The sequence below is a fragment of the Tasmannia lanceolata genome, unplaced genomic scaffold, assembly GCF_043159265.1.
Source record: "Tasmannia lanceolata isolate RefF3 unplaced genomic scaffold, GAP_Taslan_0.1 ptg000044l, whole genome shotgun sequence".
Taxonomy (NCBI): Eukaryota; Viridiplantae; Streptophyta; class Magnoliopsida; order Canellales; family Winteraceae; genus Tasmannia; species Tasmannia lanceolata.
In genome coordinates this window covers 21,390,325-21,408,025 of record NW_027518721.1, presented here as the reverse complement: position 1 = coordinate 21,408,025, position 17,701 = coordinate 21,390,325, and the positions used below count along the sequence as shown (strand labels likewise).

The following is a 17,701-nucleotide window of genomic DNA, read 5'->3' as shown; positions in this document are numbered from 1 at the left end:
CCCTCTCTGATAGGAGAACCCCCTCTGATAAGAGAATCCGCACTGAAAGGCTGAGCGCATGGACTAACACCGATATTTCCATAATCGTCATCATCATCATCCTCCTCCTCCTCCTCCTCATCATCATCATCACTACCATCGTCATTATCATCATCATTTCTTTCTTCTTCTAAATCTAAACCTCTCACACAGAAACCGTCTTCAAAAACATTACTGCAGTCCACTTCAAGATCTCCCACATTTTGGAAGTCATCGATACCTCCACTAACATGGTTGCCATACAAATCACTTGCCAATGTTTCATTTAAGTCAATTTCAGACCTGCATAGTTCGGCAATATATAATCAAGTTGGATCTATATGAATTATAAATTGAAATATGAAAGTATTCAAGCATTGCCAAAGAACTACAATATCTTATGACAGGTTCTGCTGGAGCACCTCTGATCTCTTCACTTACATATCTCTCATCAAATTCACTTCCGTAGTGTTTTTGCAAGTCCACTTCAAAACGAAGATGTTTTTGGGACGGAATCGAAGTAGAAGGAATGCTACGATTAAGAGAGGGTCTCCTAGTGCAGAGTTTGTTTGGGGGAAGCATTGACGAATTCAAGGAATTAATACATTTGTCATTTATGCTCTTAGTTATGTATATCATCACAGAATTGAACATGTATCTGTCAAACATCCTTAACATTGTTTGGAGGACATCATCATCATCGACGTCGATTAAAGTGACTATATATGGATTCACAACATATCGACATTTTATCGATGGTAAAACCTGCCTTTCTATAACACCAATCCTTCTTCGGATTGCAGCTTCAAATTTGTCGAAATTGATTCCGCGGCTGACAGATAACAATGTCTTCTTCCCTCCTACGTATTCCCAAGAAACATCATCCTTCAAATCTCCATCATAGTGTAAAAGAAGAGAAACCATTGTTTCGGACATTTTTATAAAATTCTAAATAGGGGTTCTAAACAGAGTTGTTGCTAAAAGGGGATCTTCATATCTTCTTGAGGGGTAATCAAGTGTACACAATGGGTTACCAAGTTCATAAGTGGGGTTATGGACTCTAAAGGGGGTTTTACTACCTCAATGGGGGTTTGAAAGTCAGTCCACAAGGTGTTCTAAGAGATTATCAGCTACATAATGGGGGATTCAAGTCCGTATGGAGGCTTCTGTAAAGGGTAATCAAGTTGCAAATTAGGGGTTTTCAACTCTCTACACAAGGGGGTTTTCAAGTTTCTAAAGGGATTACCAAGTACATAGAAGGGGAGTTACCAACAATGTACAAGGGCTTTTCAACACTCTCCAAGGGGATTACCAAGCCTCTCCGGGGGTGTACCGAGTGTTTATCTGGTAAATAAATGGGTTATAAAGCAGGGTTACAGAGATACTTGAAGCAGAAGCCCTAACTAACCATTTTGAAAGGGTTATAGGGTTATCAAGCAAAATAAATACAGGGTTATTACCCACAATAATGACATGGTTCAAACACATTAATACAACCACAAATCCTAAGAGAGTAGATAAGCTACTCACCATTAATCACCCTTCGTCAGTTTCAGGCGTTAATGGAGAAATCTGGAAGAGGTTGGCGGTCATTTTTGGTAGGTGAAAAGTAAGAGAGAAATTTCTACTATAAGTTGTTTTTTTTTTTTTTAGTAAAAGGGGAATTACCAAGAATGTACAAGGGCTTTTCAACCCCCTCCAATGGGGTTACCAAGCCTCTCCGAGGTGTATCAAGTGTCAAAACAAGTTTATCAAGTAAATATATGGGACTTACCAACAGCAAATAAGGGATTATCAAGTGCAAAAAATTGTGATTCATGTACAAAAGGGTTTACATAAACCATCTATATTCGGGTCATCAAATACTAATACCAACTTTATTAGTAGGGTACTAACTCTATAAGAACGATTTCAGAGATAATAGAAGCACAAGCCCTAAGTCACCATTTTAAAAGGGTTATAAGATAGGGTTATCATTCACAATAAAGATAGGGTTATCACACACAATACAGACAGGGTTATTATCACACACTAAACACAGGGTTCAAACGCATTAATGGAAGCACTAATCCTAAGAGAGTAGATAAGCTACTAACCTTCACTTACACTTCGTGGGTTTCAGGCGTTAATGGAGAAATTTGCAAGAGGTTGGCTGTAAATTTTGGTAGGTGAAAAGTAAGAGAGAGAAAAATCCACTATAACGTGTTCTTTTTGCCATGAGGGGTACTTGGGTAAAAGGCTATGTCAGAAAAAGTTGTTTCGACCTCCATTCACAAGTTTTCAAAAGGGTGTCACCCATTCACTATTTTGTTATTTTTCTGTCACTAGTTGACAATTCTTTCAATAAAAAAAGCAAGTGGGGTGGAAATATCATTTCGGTTAAGGGCATTGAGAATACAAAAATTCCTTAAAAATACGAGTAACCCGCGGGTCGACCCGGCCCCCACGCTTAGTGACCCATAAAATTTTACGGGTCATTTTGGCCCCGCGTACGGGCCGGGTCAAACCCGGCCCGGCCCACCCGTTTGCCAGGTCTAATGAGAAGTTGCTAAAAAATCGAAAAAAGTTGATCCGGTTTTAAGCAAAGTTTTTAGTTTCTGATTTTTATCAACTTCTCATCTCAAAGATAGCCGTTGCCGGGATTTGGTTTCCTGATTTTCAAGGACTTCATGGTTGAAGATGTCCGATTTCATGAAAACAAATTCCTTGCAGCCAAATGTGCCCATAACATCCAAAATCCTACCCCCTTCCATAGGCTTTGCTTTGGGTTTGTTTTGATGCAGATAGTTACCTTGTAGATTAGTGCTATAAGTAGTCAATGGGGAGGAGACAAACACTTGTAATGTTTGATCTACCTAGTATTTACCCGGTAGAATAGTGGTAAGTAGTGTTTGGTTGCCAATCTCGTAAGAGTAATGGGAGGGTGTGTCATTACCGATATATAAAGAGAGAGAGAGAGAAAAGCAAATTCTACTCAACAAATTCTTCTTTTTTTGAGAAGGATGGAATAAAAGGTACAAGTAGGGGACATGTGTGCCATGTCACCAGACAAGCAATACTTAGCTTTGAATCTTGTCTAGTATTCTCTAGGGATTGTGATGCTTAATTATTGGCCACCAAACACCATAAAAGTTACAAGCATTTTTCTACTTGGGACATTCTTAAGGATGCCACGCACGCATGTAGCAACCAAATAGACCCGAATGCTTAAGCATCCAAACAGAGAGTTTAAATTAAAACAGGCAACCAAACATCGCAAGTAAATATGCTGGTACCCCAAAACCAACCAAAACACTAGAATCTTAAAAGGGGATGAGAAGCTCAAGCACTTGCATTCTGTTTGATTTTGGTTACGGACAAGAATGAAATTTGGAGAATCAGCAAGGGGACGAGAAGCTCAAATGCTTCTGACAGCTCTGGTCTGCACCCCTACCTTGTATGGAAGATCTCAACTAAAAGCTTCTCCACTCATTTGTTGTCAACACGAAAATTGGTTCTACAACCTGCTAACCCAAAGAACATGACAGTTATGTTCAGAAATGTTCCAAGTAAGATAGGGAAAGCCCAATAGAGTTGTTCTCTCTAGGAATAAAATCCTTGTATAAGTTGTTCATAGAAATGGCTATCCATAGCCATTGGGGTTGTATCTCATGGAGATAACAATGCCTTAATTGTTAGGGAGTTTTGGTTGGAGAGAGGGCCAAGTAGGAGACAACAAGCATGGCAACGAGGAGATGAAGTAGTCGATCAAGGGCCCTACATATTTGCTTCAGCTGGGGAAGAATATAAAGAGGGCGGAGAAGAGAAGATAGGGGTGTCAGTTTTGATGGGGAATGGTAGGTCCATGATATTGAAATCTCAGGTTTTGAAGATTATTTGGTATTGGAAGCCTTTGCAAGATTATTAGGAGACTGTTGTAGGTATGGTTTTAGCGCATTTGAGTGTGAACTGTAGTTTATGTTTGTAATTCAGTAGGCATTATGGAAGCAATAATCCAATTGGGTTGCACACAGAAGCTGATCAATAACCATGAGAAAACATACTTCTTTCTTTGCAACACGCCTTTGATTTTAATAAAGAGTAACAAAAATTGCACCGTGCCTATTTCCATCAAAAGGGATCAAAGCTTGCAAAAGTATAAAAATATATAAATCATTGCACAGATTTTATTTAGGTATCAGAGTAGCAAATCCCAAAAATCTGAATACAAATCTCGTAGTAAAACAACAACCCTAAGATCCTCTCTTCAAGTGAGAACATGAATGGCAAAGGAAATCGTTAAAGCCAGATGCCCCAACAACCCCAGAAGATTCCATTCCCTGAAATGGAAAACACATACAAAAGGCATCAAGAAAGAGAAACAAAACAATCAAACAAAGAAGAAAAAAAATCAAAATCTCAAGTCACATCCCAATTCAACCCTAATATTAGGCTGTCCAATTGGCCGTAACACAAATAACCAAAAGAAAAATATAGAAAAAGAGTGAGAGAGGGAGAGGTTAATTCGAGGCAATTGGAACTTCAATTCGGGAGGAATCATGACTCTCCCAAAATATAACTAGAGGGATTCTAAACTCACAGGCGACCTTAAGGGGCCGTTTGGAAACGCCGCTTTTAGAATCCTGGATTCCTCAAAATTGTAGTTGGGAGACAAGAGAAGAAAGAGAGCAGCCGTCGTTTTCTGATTTCTAGCCATTCTTTCCGACAGCAAGACAGCTGGCGATCGTCTCATGTTTCCATGTTTTAGAAATCGCAAGATGCAGGAGAGATTTCTAAAACTTGGTTTTCTTACTTAAAATCCAAGAAACGCTATCAGGACAACATACAACAGCTTGATCATGAACCCTCTTTTACACTGTTTTCAAACTTTAAAAATTGGATTCTAAAATATGAGTATCCAAACGGCCCCTAAGGGGTAAGGTCGACTGTGAGTTTAGAATCCCTCAAGTAGATAAGCAATAACTAACACTCATAACCCTAAAACACATTCCTACAACTGCCTAATAACTACATTACAACTACCCCATAAACACCATAATTATATGCACAAATCACCTAATCAAGAGAAACCAAAAAATGAATCAATAATGAAAAGGGTTATGAGTGTAAAATTTTACCCGATCTGCAACCTATTGTCAGGATTTCCAGTCGAGTAACCCGTAAAATAGAAAAAGCGGGTCACCACATAAAAGAGCCCAAATCCCACAGAAATCCATGGATGCTGAATACCACCCAAAAGCAATAACACAAAGAAAATCGGCATCATTTCCAACGAGTTCTGATGCCCTCTCTGCAAAAAACCCAAAAACAAAAAAGCCCAATCTCAAATCAAATCACCACAAAAAAAAAAAAGAGAAATAATCAGAATTTACACATGTTTTGAGACTTGTACACATGTTTTAAAGCCAAACCTGGACACAGTTGAAGAGATTGGCTTCTGGGTTTTCGGATTCAATTGCATAAAGGGTCGGATAAGGAACGTTATACCTGAAATTCAATTCAAATGAAGAGACAAAGAAATTAGAATTCGGTATAGACTAAACCCAGAAAAAAAATTGAAAGGAAAGTGAATGAGATTTTTACTTTTTCCTTGCCAAGTATACTTGGATGAGCATCCAAGTGTTGAGAATTACATACAAAACGAGCACCAAAACCACCCATCCGAACTCCTTGTGTAATTCCACGTTTGTCATTCTTCTTTTCTGTGTAGAATTTCAATCTTTGTTTCTGTAAAATCTTCCCCTTTGTGCAGGGTTCTTCTTCCCCCTTCCTCCTTTTTATAATATCAGTTATGCACACCCTACCCCTTTTTTTGTTACTAGCACCCCTTTTTATATTTTGAATAATTTCTTTTTGGGAAATGATATCAGCACAACCATGTTTTGATAATTGTACAAACCCATCTTGTCTTTTCTTTTTTAATTGGTTTCTGAGAGCTTTTTGGGAACTGTAATAAAATTTTGATGGCTGTTTAAATTATAAAAGACAAGATGAATTAGTGCAATTATCAAAATACGATTTTGCTGACATCATTTCCCTTTCTTTGTGGGCGCTGATATCCAACCCAGCCGCTCCCCACGCACCCCAACCCCCCCCGGATGGCTGGCTAACGTTAAACGTTAGGATTCAACGTATATCTACTTTCCCACCATTTGACCGGTCACTTCCTCTCTCTCTCTCTCTCCAAACACACACACACAATAGGAAAAGTTGGTGGGCCCAACAGAAACCGTTGGTGGAATGGTGGGCCCATCTTTGAACAACGTAGGCCCCGCCCATACCACACCATAGGATAATCCAAACCATCCATTTGATGGGCCATAAGCGTAAATAGGTTGCGTCCCAAAATATCATTTCCATTGGCTGATCCTAGCCATCCGATCTAAATAGAAATTACATCTTATGCAACCTCTATAGATTGTAGGGTTGTGAACTTGTGATCATCCTATGGAAATGATTTTTGGGGTACAACCTATTTACATTGTGGCCCATCAAATGAATGGTTTGGATCATTCTATGGAGTTGGTCGTAAAGTAACATTAAGGCCCGTCCACAACATAGGACGGATCCAAGCCGTCCATGGCTTGGATAATCCTATGGAGTTGGTCGTACACTAACATTAAGGCCCAATCGTAGGCCCCACTTATATTTTTCAAATTGAAGCGTACCGTCTACAACATAGGATGATCCAAGCCGTCCATGGTTTGGATCATCCTATGGTGTGGTTCGTACCAATTTAGGCCCCACCCATATTTTTGAAAATGAAGTGTACCGTCCAGACCATAGGATGATCCGGCCACAATGTAAATAGGTTGTGCCCCAAAAATCATTTTCGTACGATGATCACAACCCTAATCTATAGAAGTTGCATAAGATGTAGTTTCTATTTAGATCGGAGGGCTAGATCAGCTTATGGAAATGATATTTTGGGACGCAACCTATTTACGTTTATGGCCCATCAAATGGACGGTTTGGATTATCCTATGGTGTGGTATGGGCGGGGCCTACATTGTTCAAAGATGGGCCCACCATTCTACCAACGGTTTCTGTTGGGCCCACCAACTGTTCCTGTTGTGTGTGTGGAGAGAGAGAGACCGGTCAAATGGTTGGAAAACGGTAGCCAACCCGTCAAGGCACGATGGCCACATAATCAAATAAGAAAAGCGAAATGATATATTTGCTTCTTTTTTACTTGGGACAGCCTCTTCTAGAGTATAAGGGTTGTTATAAGTTAAAACTTATAAATACACGAGAGGGGCTGTCCCATGTAAAGATGTAAAGAAGGGGTGATTGAGATTAGCGTTGGAACATAATTTTATAAAGACTTTTTCCAAACGCGTAGAAGAGTCTAGAAGGTTGTTTCAACGCTCGCCGAGTTTGACCTGAGATTTCCATGGAGTCAACATAAATTAAATGGATAGTTAAGTATGAAAGTTCGCCCTTAGCTTCTAAAAATTGCTTTTTTTATTCTTTAACAGCGAATCATGAATCACTTTTTTTTGTCAATCGAGACTCGAGAGGTGTGTCGTTTTTATCCTACCTACCTAAAAATAGGGCAAAAATAGGAAAGTAGTTAACTCGCGTGGGTGTTGTATGAAAAAAAAAGAAAAAAAAGAATTAGATCTAGCAAATGCTTTGGTAACTACTTTACGAAGCAATTTTTTAATTAGGGATTTGCTAGGGACCATCTCAGAAGGCATTAACAGCTAATCCGCGGAATGCCTTCTGCGATCGTCCCTGGCAAATTCCTTCTAATTATGCCACTTAAAGCGAATGGAAAAGTAAGAAGAATGGTGTTTGGTAAAAAAAAATGCAGCTTCATTCCGTGCTATAAACACATTTTAGGCAGAAGTTTTCGAAACAAAAATGAATTGGAATGATTTTGGAATACCAGGATTCTGTGGTCCAAAAACCAAATCAAGAGAATAGTTACTAAACATGCCCTTAATTATCCCTTACGTAGAAAGTGTAAACTTGAATCCTTCAAATTGCATATGGATTTTTAGAAAAATTAGTCACTTACCAAGGTACGGTTTTGTACTAAAAAAACAGAAGAAGACTATCTACCATCATGACAAGTCTATAGACAGACAATGAAAAGAGATTGAATCCCCATAAAAGACCAAATGTGCTAGAAAATGAGCAAATCGTGGATCATTTTGTCAAGGAAGTTATGTTTTGGAAGTGTTTTCCTATAGAAAATTCAATGGTCCTTACTAAACAAGGTTTTAGCATCTTCTAACCACATAATTCTCCATTGCCATTGTTGGCGTAAATATCATTGCCCGGTCAAAGACAGACACGTGGCAGATCAAAACGCAACAAAGTTGAAGGGGTAATTTCACCTTCTTGTGGAAAACCGCAGAAACCCTAAACTACAGCCTAAAAACGCAGCCACTAGAGATAAACTTCGAAACTTGGAATTCTTGGAATGCTAGCCAATCAGGATGGAGAGTCCTAAGAGGGAACTTTCTTGACTAGCAAGGACTCTCATTTTATATAAGGGGATTAAGGCTCAAATATATGGATCCAGAAACAATCTTTCTTGCTTTTGTTGAGCCTTCAGAAAGCTCAGCTTTCATCTTCATCTGTTGCCGTTGTTGACTTACGCATCGGAGAGTATGGGTGCAACTTGCGTGTCGAATTGGGTTGGGTTGAGGCAAACCCAAACCTGAGCCGACCAACCATTTGCTCAACCTGAAGCAAAACCCGACCCAAGTTCCAACCCGAAGAGGTTCAATCCGACCTGACCCGAGGAACCCTTTTTGCCAACCCGAACCCGACCCGAACTCAACCCGGGTTAAGAATACTCAACCCGAACCTGACCCGAACTCAACCCAACCCGACTTTTTTCCGGGTTGAACCCGTCGGGTTCGGGTTGAGCCTGCCCAAGTTGCACCCCTATCGGAGAGCCTCTCCGAAGTCCAAACACTGTGCGCTTTCTGACATATTTTCCTTGCCCGTAGGTTGCATATCTTGGTCCTTAGGAGCCATTTCAACTTTGTTTGGATTTTAGTGGCAACAACTATCAATTACAATTAGTGTAATTGATAACTCTTGTTGATCTAACGTCAAACATGAAATAACAGGTGTGGTTTTTGTTCCGTGATGAATGGCCCACCTATCAGCAAGATTTTTCCCCATAAAAATCAATGATTTAACTTCTACTGGGAAGAACTTTAATATCAAAGATTCAGACTGCGCAACCTTGTTTTGACTTGACAACCGGACGGACTCATCTTGTTTTACACCTCCTTTTTATTAGTCATTGGCTTCTTTTTTTTTTGGGGGGGGGGGGGGGGGGGGGGGGGACTCGACAACCGGACGGACTCATCTTGTTTTACACCTCCTTTTTATTAGTCATTGGCTTTTTTTTTTGGGGGGCGTGGGGGGGGGGGGGGGGGGGGGGGGGGGGCGGGAGGAGGGGAGGAGATTGTAGTAGCCTTTGTTAGCTGCTTAAAACACGTGAAACAGGGTGAGTTCACCCCATTATCAAAACAGGGCCCTGCTGATGTCATTACCCTAAAAATTAGGCTCTCTTTGGATGATACATCTAAAAATTATGTGCATATTATCTTAATTCAAATATAACTTGTATGCAAATAATGGTTAATTATAGATAGTGGAGGAAGGCTAAATCAGGGCCCTTGCAAAAAAAAGGGATGAAAGGACGCCCCCCCATCGGTTGCATGCATGGTTTCAAATTTCGGTTTCGGTACCGATTTTCAGACCCCGCCGAAATCCGGCGAAACAATAAAAACATTATTTAATTCGATACCAAATTTTGGCCGAAATTTCCGTAAAATATTAAATTAATTAAAAAATAAAAGGTTTTTGGTTGAAATTTTGGAATTTTGGACGAAATTTTGACCGAAATTTAAGATGAAATAAAATACCATTTTGGGTTTGTGACGTTTCAGTGTCGGTCCCGACCGAAAAACTTCGGAATTTGGTTGAAATTTAAAACCATGGTTGCATGCCACCAAAGTGGATTTGGCACTCTCTGACTTTTCTTCCGATCTAAGGCACTTCAGTGATATGCAACCAATGGGGGCACCCTTTCATTTCATTTTTACAAGGGCGTCCCCGAGTTTAGCACTCCTCTAAATAGTTTTACATTTAGAATAGTTAATGACTTTCAAGGAGGCTAAGATGGGTCATTTATAAATTAGTTTATATTAAAATAATCATATCTGTAAATACCTCATTAAACACACGTGACCCCATGTATAATTAATATTGGGCACGTCACATTTTGTAAATCACAAGTCTTTAGGTCCTGCACGAGGATCTGTATGTGCAATCATGACCGCTGATCTTAGAGATCATCAGGACAACATGGAAACCTTCCTAAGGCAAATAAAAATCGACCTGTAGCGTTTCTTTGCATAACCCTAAATGAGGCTGATGGAACAACGGGCTAGGCTCATCCTATTAAGATGGGATTAACAGTAAATGGGATGAATTTGTGATCTCCCATAAGATCAACGGACCTGATCATACTGCTGTGGCACATGTTCTTAATGAGAGCAACTTCTTAGGGGTGTGACTTGGGTGGGCTTGATTTGAGTTGGTATTTTCTTGGGTTGGGTTGGAAAAAGCCAACCTGATTTAATTTCGGGTTGGGTTAGGGTTGAGGCCTTGGCAACCCGACCAGACTTGAATCCAACCTCTATCCACTAATTTTTTTCATGATTTTCTTATGATTATGTTTTTTTTCTTGTATTTTACTGTTTGGCCCTAGATGAACCTGACTCAACCCAATTCAACTCAACTAGACCCGATCTAACCCGATTTGGAGGGGGGTTGGGTTAGGGTTGACCTTCCTCAACCCAAGGGTCGGGTTAGGGTTGAGGGAATGCTATCCGGGTTGACCAGACCTAAATCCGACCTCTATCCTCTAATTTTTTTTCATGATTTTCTTATGATTATGTTTTTCTTGTATTTTACTGTTTGGCCCTAGATGAACCCGACTCAACCCAATTCAACTCAACTAGAACCCGATCTGGCGGGAGTTGGGTTAGGGTTGGCCTTCCTCAACCCGAGGGTCGGGTTAGGGTTGAGGGAATGCTATCTGGGGTTGGGCTAAGGTTGGCCTCAACACGACCCGAGTTGCACCCACTCCTATCCAGCAATTCACTTATCCTAGAATAGTGAACATTTAACAGGATAAAAGCGGTACGACATGTAGTATTGTTCCGTTTATAGTAATAGAGAGATTTTATATGGTGTATGCCCTTATATCCCTTATTTTTCAAAAAGTACTGTACGGAGCGCACTACAGGATGATCCAAACCGTCCATTTGATTGGCCATAAAGTTAATAGAATGTGCCTACAAAAATATTTCTATAGGATGATTCTAGCCCTCCGATCTATAGTTGAAGCCTCCCAGATCGGAGGGTTGGGATCATCCAATGGAAATGGTTTTTGCGCACAACCTATTTACATTATGGCTCATCACATGGACGGTTTGGATCATCCTATAGTGTGGTCCGTACAGTACTGTTTTGAAAATCTCTGGACTATAAGGTCTTACTCACACCATATAAATTACACCAAACCAAACCCTAACCGTGAGCCCATGACGCAAGGGCCTTGACCCAAACTCGGTGACCCTTCGTTTCATCACAACCCTTTCCCCATCTCCGCTCGGATCCCACCTCTGAACCACCGTGGTTTGAGCTTCATCGTCTCGACCCGAACCCTCTCTCTCTCTCTCGTTCTCTATGGCCAATAACACCCCCACAATCTCCATCAAAACCTCTGCTCCCAAACTCCCCGTCAAACGCAAAAAAAACCCTATCCTACCCCCCCAAATTCCCATCCCCACCCCCAAAATCGAAACCCCATACGAAGAAGAAGGACAAGATCTAAACCCTCCTCCGTTCAAATACCACCGGATATGGACAGAATCCGACGAGATCCGATTCCTCCAAAGCCTCCTCGATTCCTTTTCCGAAGGCTTTATCTTTCCACGCGATCTCAATCTCTTCTACAATCGATTCTCCCAATCCATGTCTCAACCCTACAACAAATCTCAGCTCTCTGAGAAGCTCCGTCGCCTGCGTAAAAAGTTCAGAATTCTCACTGCTCGTCTCTCCCGTGGCCTCGATTCCTCCCTCCTCACCTTTCATGATCGTGCTCTTTTCCATCTCTCCAAACAGCTTTGGCACCCTTCATTTTCCTCTTCTTCCCCTTTCTCTCCCCTGAAAAAATCCCCTAGGGTTAGGGTTAGGGTTCCTGAAACCTTTTCTCCACCTCCTAATCCTCCACCACCACCTCCTCCCCCACCTAATCTTGATCACAAGGACGATTTGAATAAGGAAAATCTTGGATCTGATCTCGGTCTAGAGGAATCTCTGCCGAGAATCGGTGGGCTAGGGTTAGGGCATGATGTGGCTAGGGCTATGATTGATGTTTTTGATGAATCTCTCAAAGAGGTTCGGACGGTTCTTGGACAGGGAAAAGGGAGTGATCTGAGTAAGAGGTGGAGAGAGCAGCGAGTTGCAGAGTTGGATGTATTGGCTCGTCGCTTGAGGTTGGTTCTCGAGCAATAAGTCTATCCTGTAGAAAGAATTCAGCTCAGTTATTGGTGTTTTTCTTTTCTTTTGTGTTTCATTTGCTCTCAACTCTCAACTCAACTAAGCGTTTGTCCCAAACTAGTTGGGATCGGCGTTTCATTAGCTCACAGCATTTTATTTTATTTTTGCTCTTAGGTTTTGTAAATTGCCTTACAGACTGTTTGTTTCCATTTTTTCATCTTTATATACACACACATTTGTTTCTGGATTTCTTTCGTACAAATATTGTGTAGATTTGTGGACACAGACACGGAGTGTTGGAGACACGGACACGGAGTGTCGGACACGGCAAACCCCCAGAATCTAGAAACGGGGACATGGCTAAAATAGAAAGTATATATAATCATAATTTGTCGATATGGGTATGTGTGTTGAGTTTCAACACGAATATGAATTGTCTGAAATGGCAAGATCTAAAAATCTTGAAATGGTGACACGTACATACACAAAATTATTGATTATTACACAAATATGTGTCCACACGTCCACATTAACTCTAACACTCTTAGCAATATATTTAAAAGTGTCCAAATGAGTGTCGACACGGCTGGACATACGTGGCGTGTCGGCCACGACAAGACACGCGTGTCGGCAATAAATCCAAAGTGTTGGCTAAATCATAGGTTCTACATCGAAGACTTGCTTATGATATTGCTACTATATGCATTGTCTGAAATGTATTGTTTTTTTAGGTAGAAGATATGAAAAAACATATGTGTTGCTCTGTTTGTCACCATGTGTTGTCTAAGAAGAAACAATATTGATTCATATCAGATGTCATGTGCCTATTGTTTGAGTTGAGTCACTTGATCGTGGCCAAACTGATCCAAATATGGGAAGCACTGTTACGTCTCAACAGGAGTCCTTATCCTTCCTACTTTTTCGTTATTTGCTTTGCTGACTTTTCTGTTTTTATTTGTGACTTGCTTGCTGGTTTTTAGTGATTTGCATGTAGTTGGATAGGGTTATGCGTCCTAGTTTATCTGGAGTCTAGAGATGTGAGTGAAGAGGTAAAAAAGAGGTTGTAGACAAAAAAACAATGGTAATAAAATTTCTATCCAGATTTTCTTCCTTCTTTGGTTTCTCTGTGTAACATCCAAGTTGCAGAGGTGCGAACCTCACAAGCACCGATTCTTCGGAAGCAGAACCCTGTGCTTTTCACACTTATCATCCAATTTGTTGCTTGTTTGTGTCTATAAAGGGGGATTTTTCCATCGCAGACCTTGATTCACCAAGAAATGGTCGGTTGATGCCTCTTTTGGTGGTCCATTGAAATATTTAGAGTGATTTGGATTGTTGGGTGGTGTTGGCTTTGAGATGTTGTTGCTTCTTGGTGGATAAAGATCTTTGATGTGCTTGCCAAAGGGAGATCTATGTGATATTATCTACTCTTTGTTCTAGCGGACTGGTAACGGTTTTGTTAATGCGTTGTTGCTTTTGCTCTATAAACTAAGATGACGTGTTGGAGGTTCTGGAGGGGAGGGGGAGAGGTTGGCACTTCATGTAGGTAAAAGCATAATTAGATGGACTTGTACCATTGAAAATGGCATGGTTTCTTCAATTCTCCCTCCAACCCCTATGATCGGAGGCCAACCATTCAAATAAAAAAAAAAAACTATGATCGGAGTCCATTGAGGAAGTGGGTGGTCTAGGTCGGAACAACACTTCTTGTGGTTGACTCAAATAATATAAGTGGGCCAAATTCTAGAAGGATTGTATGTTGTTGAGGTTTAAGAATTGTTCCATAGATTGAAGAGAAGGGTTAAGATTGTGGTTCAAAAAAACAATAGAGGAAGGAAAGCAAAAGGGAATGGGGTGCATGATGTAAGCAAAGTTCACGAACAAGCCAATAATTCAAGAAAAATGTTTCGAGAAAAAATGAGGGTTGACTGAGATCCAAAAGTAAGCTAGAAGGCTACCTAAATATTATGCCAATGTCAATGGTGGGGCCTTACGGCGATCTGTTCATCACAAAAATTGATAGGCTGGGTCATTATGTTTTATGAAGATTTTTATTATTTTTTAGGCAAAAAGTTTAGGTAGGTTTTGGTGGCGGTAATGGAAGGCAAGAAAACATCTATGTATGCTAATATGGATGGTAAGATGGATCAATGATTTATAAACTCCCTGTGCCTTTCCTGTGTACCCCCCTCTTGATCTTCAACAAATCTTCTTCTTCTATTCAAGAATACATCATCTATTCATCTTGTAGTTAGTCTAGCATGGGAGTACCCAATGTATCCTAAATGGTTTTCTTTCTCATTACATATAAATCACGATACATGTCTTGCATAAGCTTCTTAAAGTGGGCTGCCTTCTTACAGTACTTGTGTCCTAAGCATTAACATTAGGGCCCATTTCAATCGGATTTGGAAACTTGCAACCTGAGTTTCAGCTAAAGGCCGTTGGAGTTTTTCGAGAGGGGATATTGGATGGAATTTAGTTTTGTGATGAAGCTTAAATTACTCTAAAAGAAGGTCAATGGATAGACCTCTAAGGTAAGGCCGACCACTCCATAAGCTGCCGCGGTAATCGGTTTGGAAAGCTTCGAGCTTCCCATCATTTGCTTCACGGGAGCCGCACAGCACATAGTTGGAAGTCAGATGGCCTATATTTTATCCATAGATTGGAAGGTTCATGGCTCATGGAGGAAGACGGATTGAATAAAGGAAAATTCTGATGAATGGATTGTTCCAATGATGTATAGGTTGATCGGATCACAAGTCCTGTATTCTTTAGGGTAGTGTCATTGATTACTGGCAAAAGGTGAAGCTTTGTTGGTTGAGGATAACATGCAAAGGGATGACCTCCAGAGAAGTTCCACAATTTCCATTGACTACAGAAGTCTCTTGGAAAGGGATACAGATATTATTTTCTCCTCTGAATTACGAATGCAAGAGGTCATGCAATTTCATTCATGGTATCTAGGTGGTGGGTTTAGATTAATGAAGATTGGTGGTGAAGTAGGAAAGGCATTTTCATCTTGTTCGGAGATCGGCCAATGGAGCGGCCTTGTGAGGTGTTGTTAGGCTGAGTTTTGTAGTTCTAGACGAGCTTCCACCTTAATTGTGGTGTTTGCGGTTCTTTTGGTGTCTGTTTTTGTGCTCTCTTTTGTTGGTGTTTTCAGGGAATTTGTATAAAAGTAGTCTTTGGCATAGTCGGTGATAGAAACTCCAAGGTTGGGTGGCTTGCTTTTTTCCCAAATCCCAAATCCCAAATCATGAATTTGGCACAATGGGTATTTTTCCTAAGGAAGGGGAATACTTTTGGGGCAGAAGTTGATTTGCTTCTCAATCGATGGAAGGAAAGATAATATGAATTCCATTTATTTTATTTTTTTGTTGGGTAAATGAAGTGTGAAATTGTATGGTCTTCCTGTGTTGTGGTGAGTAATGGGGTTACAACATAGGTGCCGCCCTTGATGTCTGATCCATAAAGTCCAGTATTATCAAACTCCAAAAAGAAAAGTATAATTCTTACTCCATTTCTTTAGAATGATCTTGTCTTGCTTTTTCTTTTAGTTTTTTAAAAATAGATGTTGGGAAATGATTTCAACACAAACATGTTTTTATGATCGTGTCTATCTGACTATCTGTTTCTAGGACAATTTGGAAAATATTCACCGTGCAGGGGTGCCCTATTATTGTTCAAATGATAAAAATACCTTTGTTTACTTTCCATTTGTCTCTATCTCTTCCTTTTCTCTGCTCTTCTAATTGCATTGCCATCCTTACTCCCTTCAATGTTCTTGCCATTGGTGCAGGGCATTGCCAGATTCAATGCGAAAGAAGAATCATGGGCTAAAATCAGCAAAAAATCGGGTTAAATCGTTAAAAAATATTTGGTTAAATCGATCGAAATTACTTATCAACAAAATATAACTGGTAAAGTTTTGGTTTAAATCGGCAAAAAAATGGCAACATTTCGTGTTAAATCACCCAAAATCGGTTTAAATCGACAAATTTTGGGATTAATAGCTAAATTAACTGACTTAATCCTGTTTTGCACATTTAACTCAAACGAGGCAGGGCGGCCAACAAAGGGGAAGAATTGTTGAGACGGAAGCAAAAATAAAAACCAGTATAAGGTAAAAGGGATTTGCTAGCGTCCATCGCAAAAGGATTTTCACAGCTGGTCCGTTGCACATCAGACCAGCCTCCTCGTTAATGAAGACAACAGCTTTTGTCTCCATTCACGAGGTGGCTGGTCTGACATGCAACAGGCCAGCCGCAAAAAGCCTTTTTTGCGATCGAGGTTAGCAAATCCGAAGGTAAAAGGGGCAAAATTATCAACTTTCCATAGGCTGTTTTTTAAGGAGAAGATTTTTGGAGCATGGCCTATTCATGGTGGGACCACCAATTGACTGATCTTAGTCGCTTAAAAGTGGTTCCACCCTTATCCTTATTTTTCTTTGAAAAGACTAGGGCCTGGGCACCATAGCAGCTGTTGTAAAAGGAGACATTCCTAATATATGAACCTGGCACACACTACTTACTGTGTACCACACCTGGAACTGGTGGGCCCCACCGTGGATGACCCCATTGGCTAACCTTCACAAGGATCCTTAGGAGCCCTACTGTGTTGGCTCATCAAGACCATTGATCTTGTCGAGCATCACTAGGTGATCCACGTGGTCTTAGTCCCATCCCACACATAAGATACATCAATGCAAAAATCGATGGTCTAGGTTTTGTTGGCGGAACCCTAAGTGCCTAAGTGAGACTTGATTGATCAAGGGCTTAAAATCATCTGAAGAAGGTTATCTAAAGGCCATTTGGACGGATGAATGTTAAAAGAATGGTAAGATCGATGGGTGATCGAGTGAGGATTTTGTCTATTGAGTACCCTCTGAATTTGTAGGCTTCCTGGGCACCCCTTGTCAAACACTATCCGATGCTCCATCCTATCAAATAATCAGGTTTTTGTTGTTAAGGAAAAAAATTTCCATGTAAAATGAATATTCTAGCATATGGTAAACCTATTTTCCCTGGAAAATACTATCCAAAATTATTGATTTTCCTATTTCCAAGCAAAATTGTAAACCTACCTTGCTCCTATGGTTTGTATGTTGATTGCTTTTTAATAGATTATTAGAAATGTA

At 40.3% G+C, this 17,701-nt stretch overlaps 1 protein-coding gene across 1 annotated transcript; it reads right to left on the bottom strand.

Annotated features, from left to right (window-relative positions):
* Positions 1-4,162: 4,162 nt before the first annotated feature.
* On the bottom strand, positions 4,163-5,808 carry LOC143863624 (uncharacterized). The gene is made up of 4 exons (XM_077374346.1): positions 5,602-5,808; positions 5,430-5,505; positions 5,136-5,308; positions 4,163-4,337 (listed from the first exon to the last, which is right to left on the bottom strand). Exons 1-4 carry the CDS (start codon positions 5,709-5,711, stop codon positions 4,265-4,267), a joined length of 432 nt encoding a protein of 143 aa, XP_077230461.1. The 5' UTR covers positions 5,712-5,808; the 3' UTR covers positions 4,163-4,264.
* Positions 5,809-17,701: the final 11,893 nt, after the last annotated feature.

Coding starts and splice junctions, on each gene's coding strand:
- LOC143863624 (XM_077374346.1), bottom strand. CDS start 5,711: ATGACAAACGTGGAATTACACAAGGAGTTCGGATGGGTGGTTTTGGTG. Junction 5,506..5,601: donor GTATACTTGGCAAGGAAAAA/GTAAAAATCTCA, acceptor ATTGAATTTCAG/GTATAACGTTCCTTATCCGA. Junction 5,309..5,429: donor ATCTCTTCAACTGTGTCCAG/GTTTGGCTTTAA, acceptor GGTTTTTTGCAG/AGAGGGCATCAGAACTCGTT.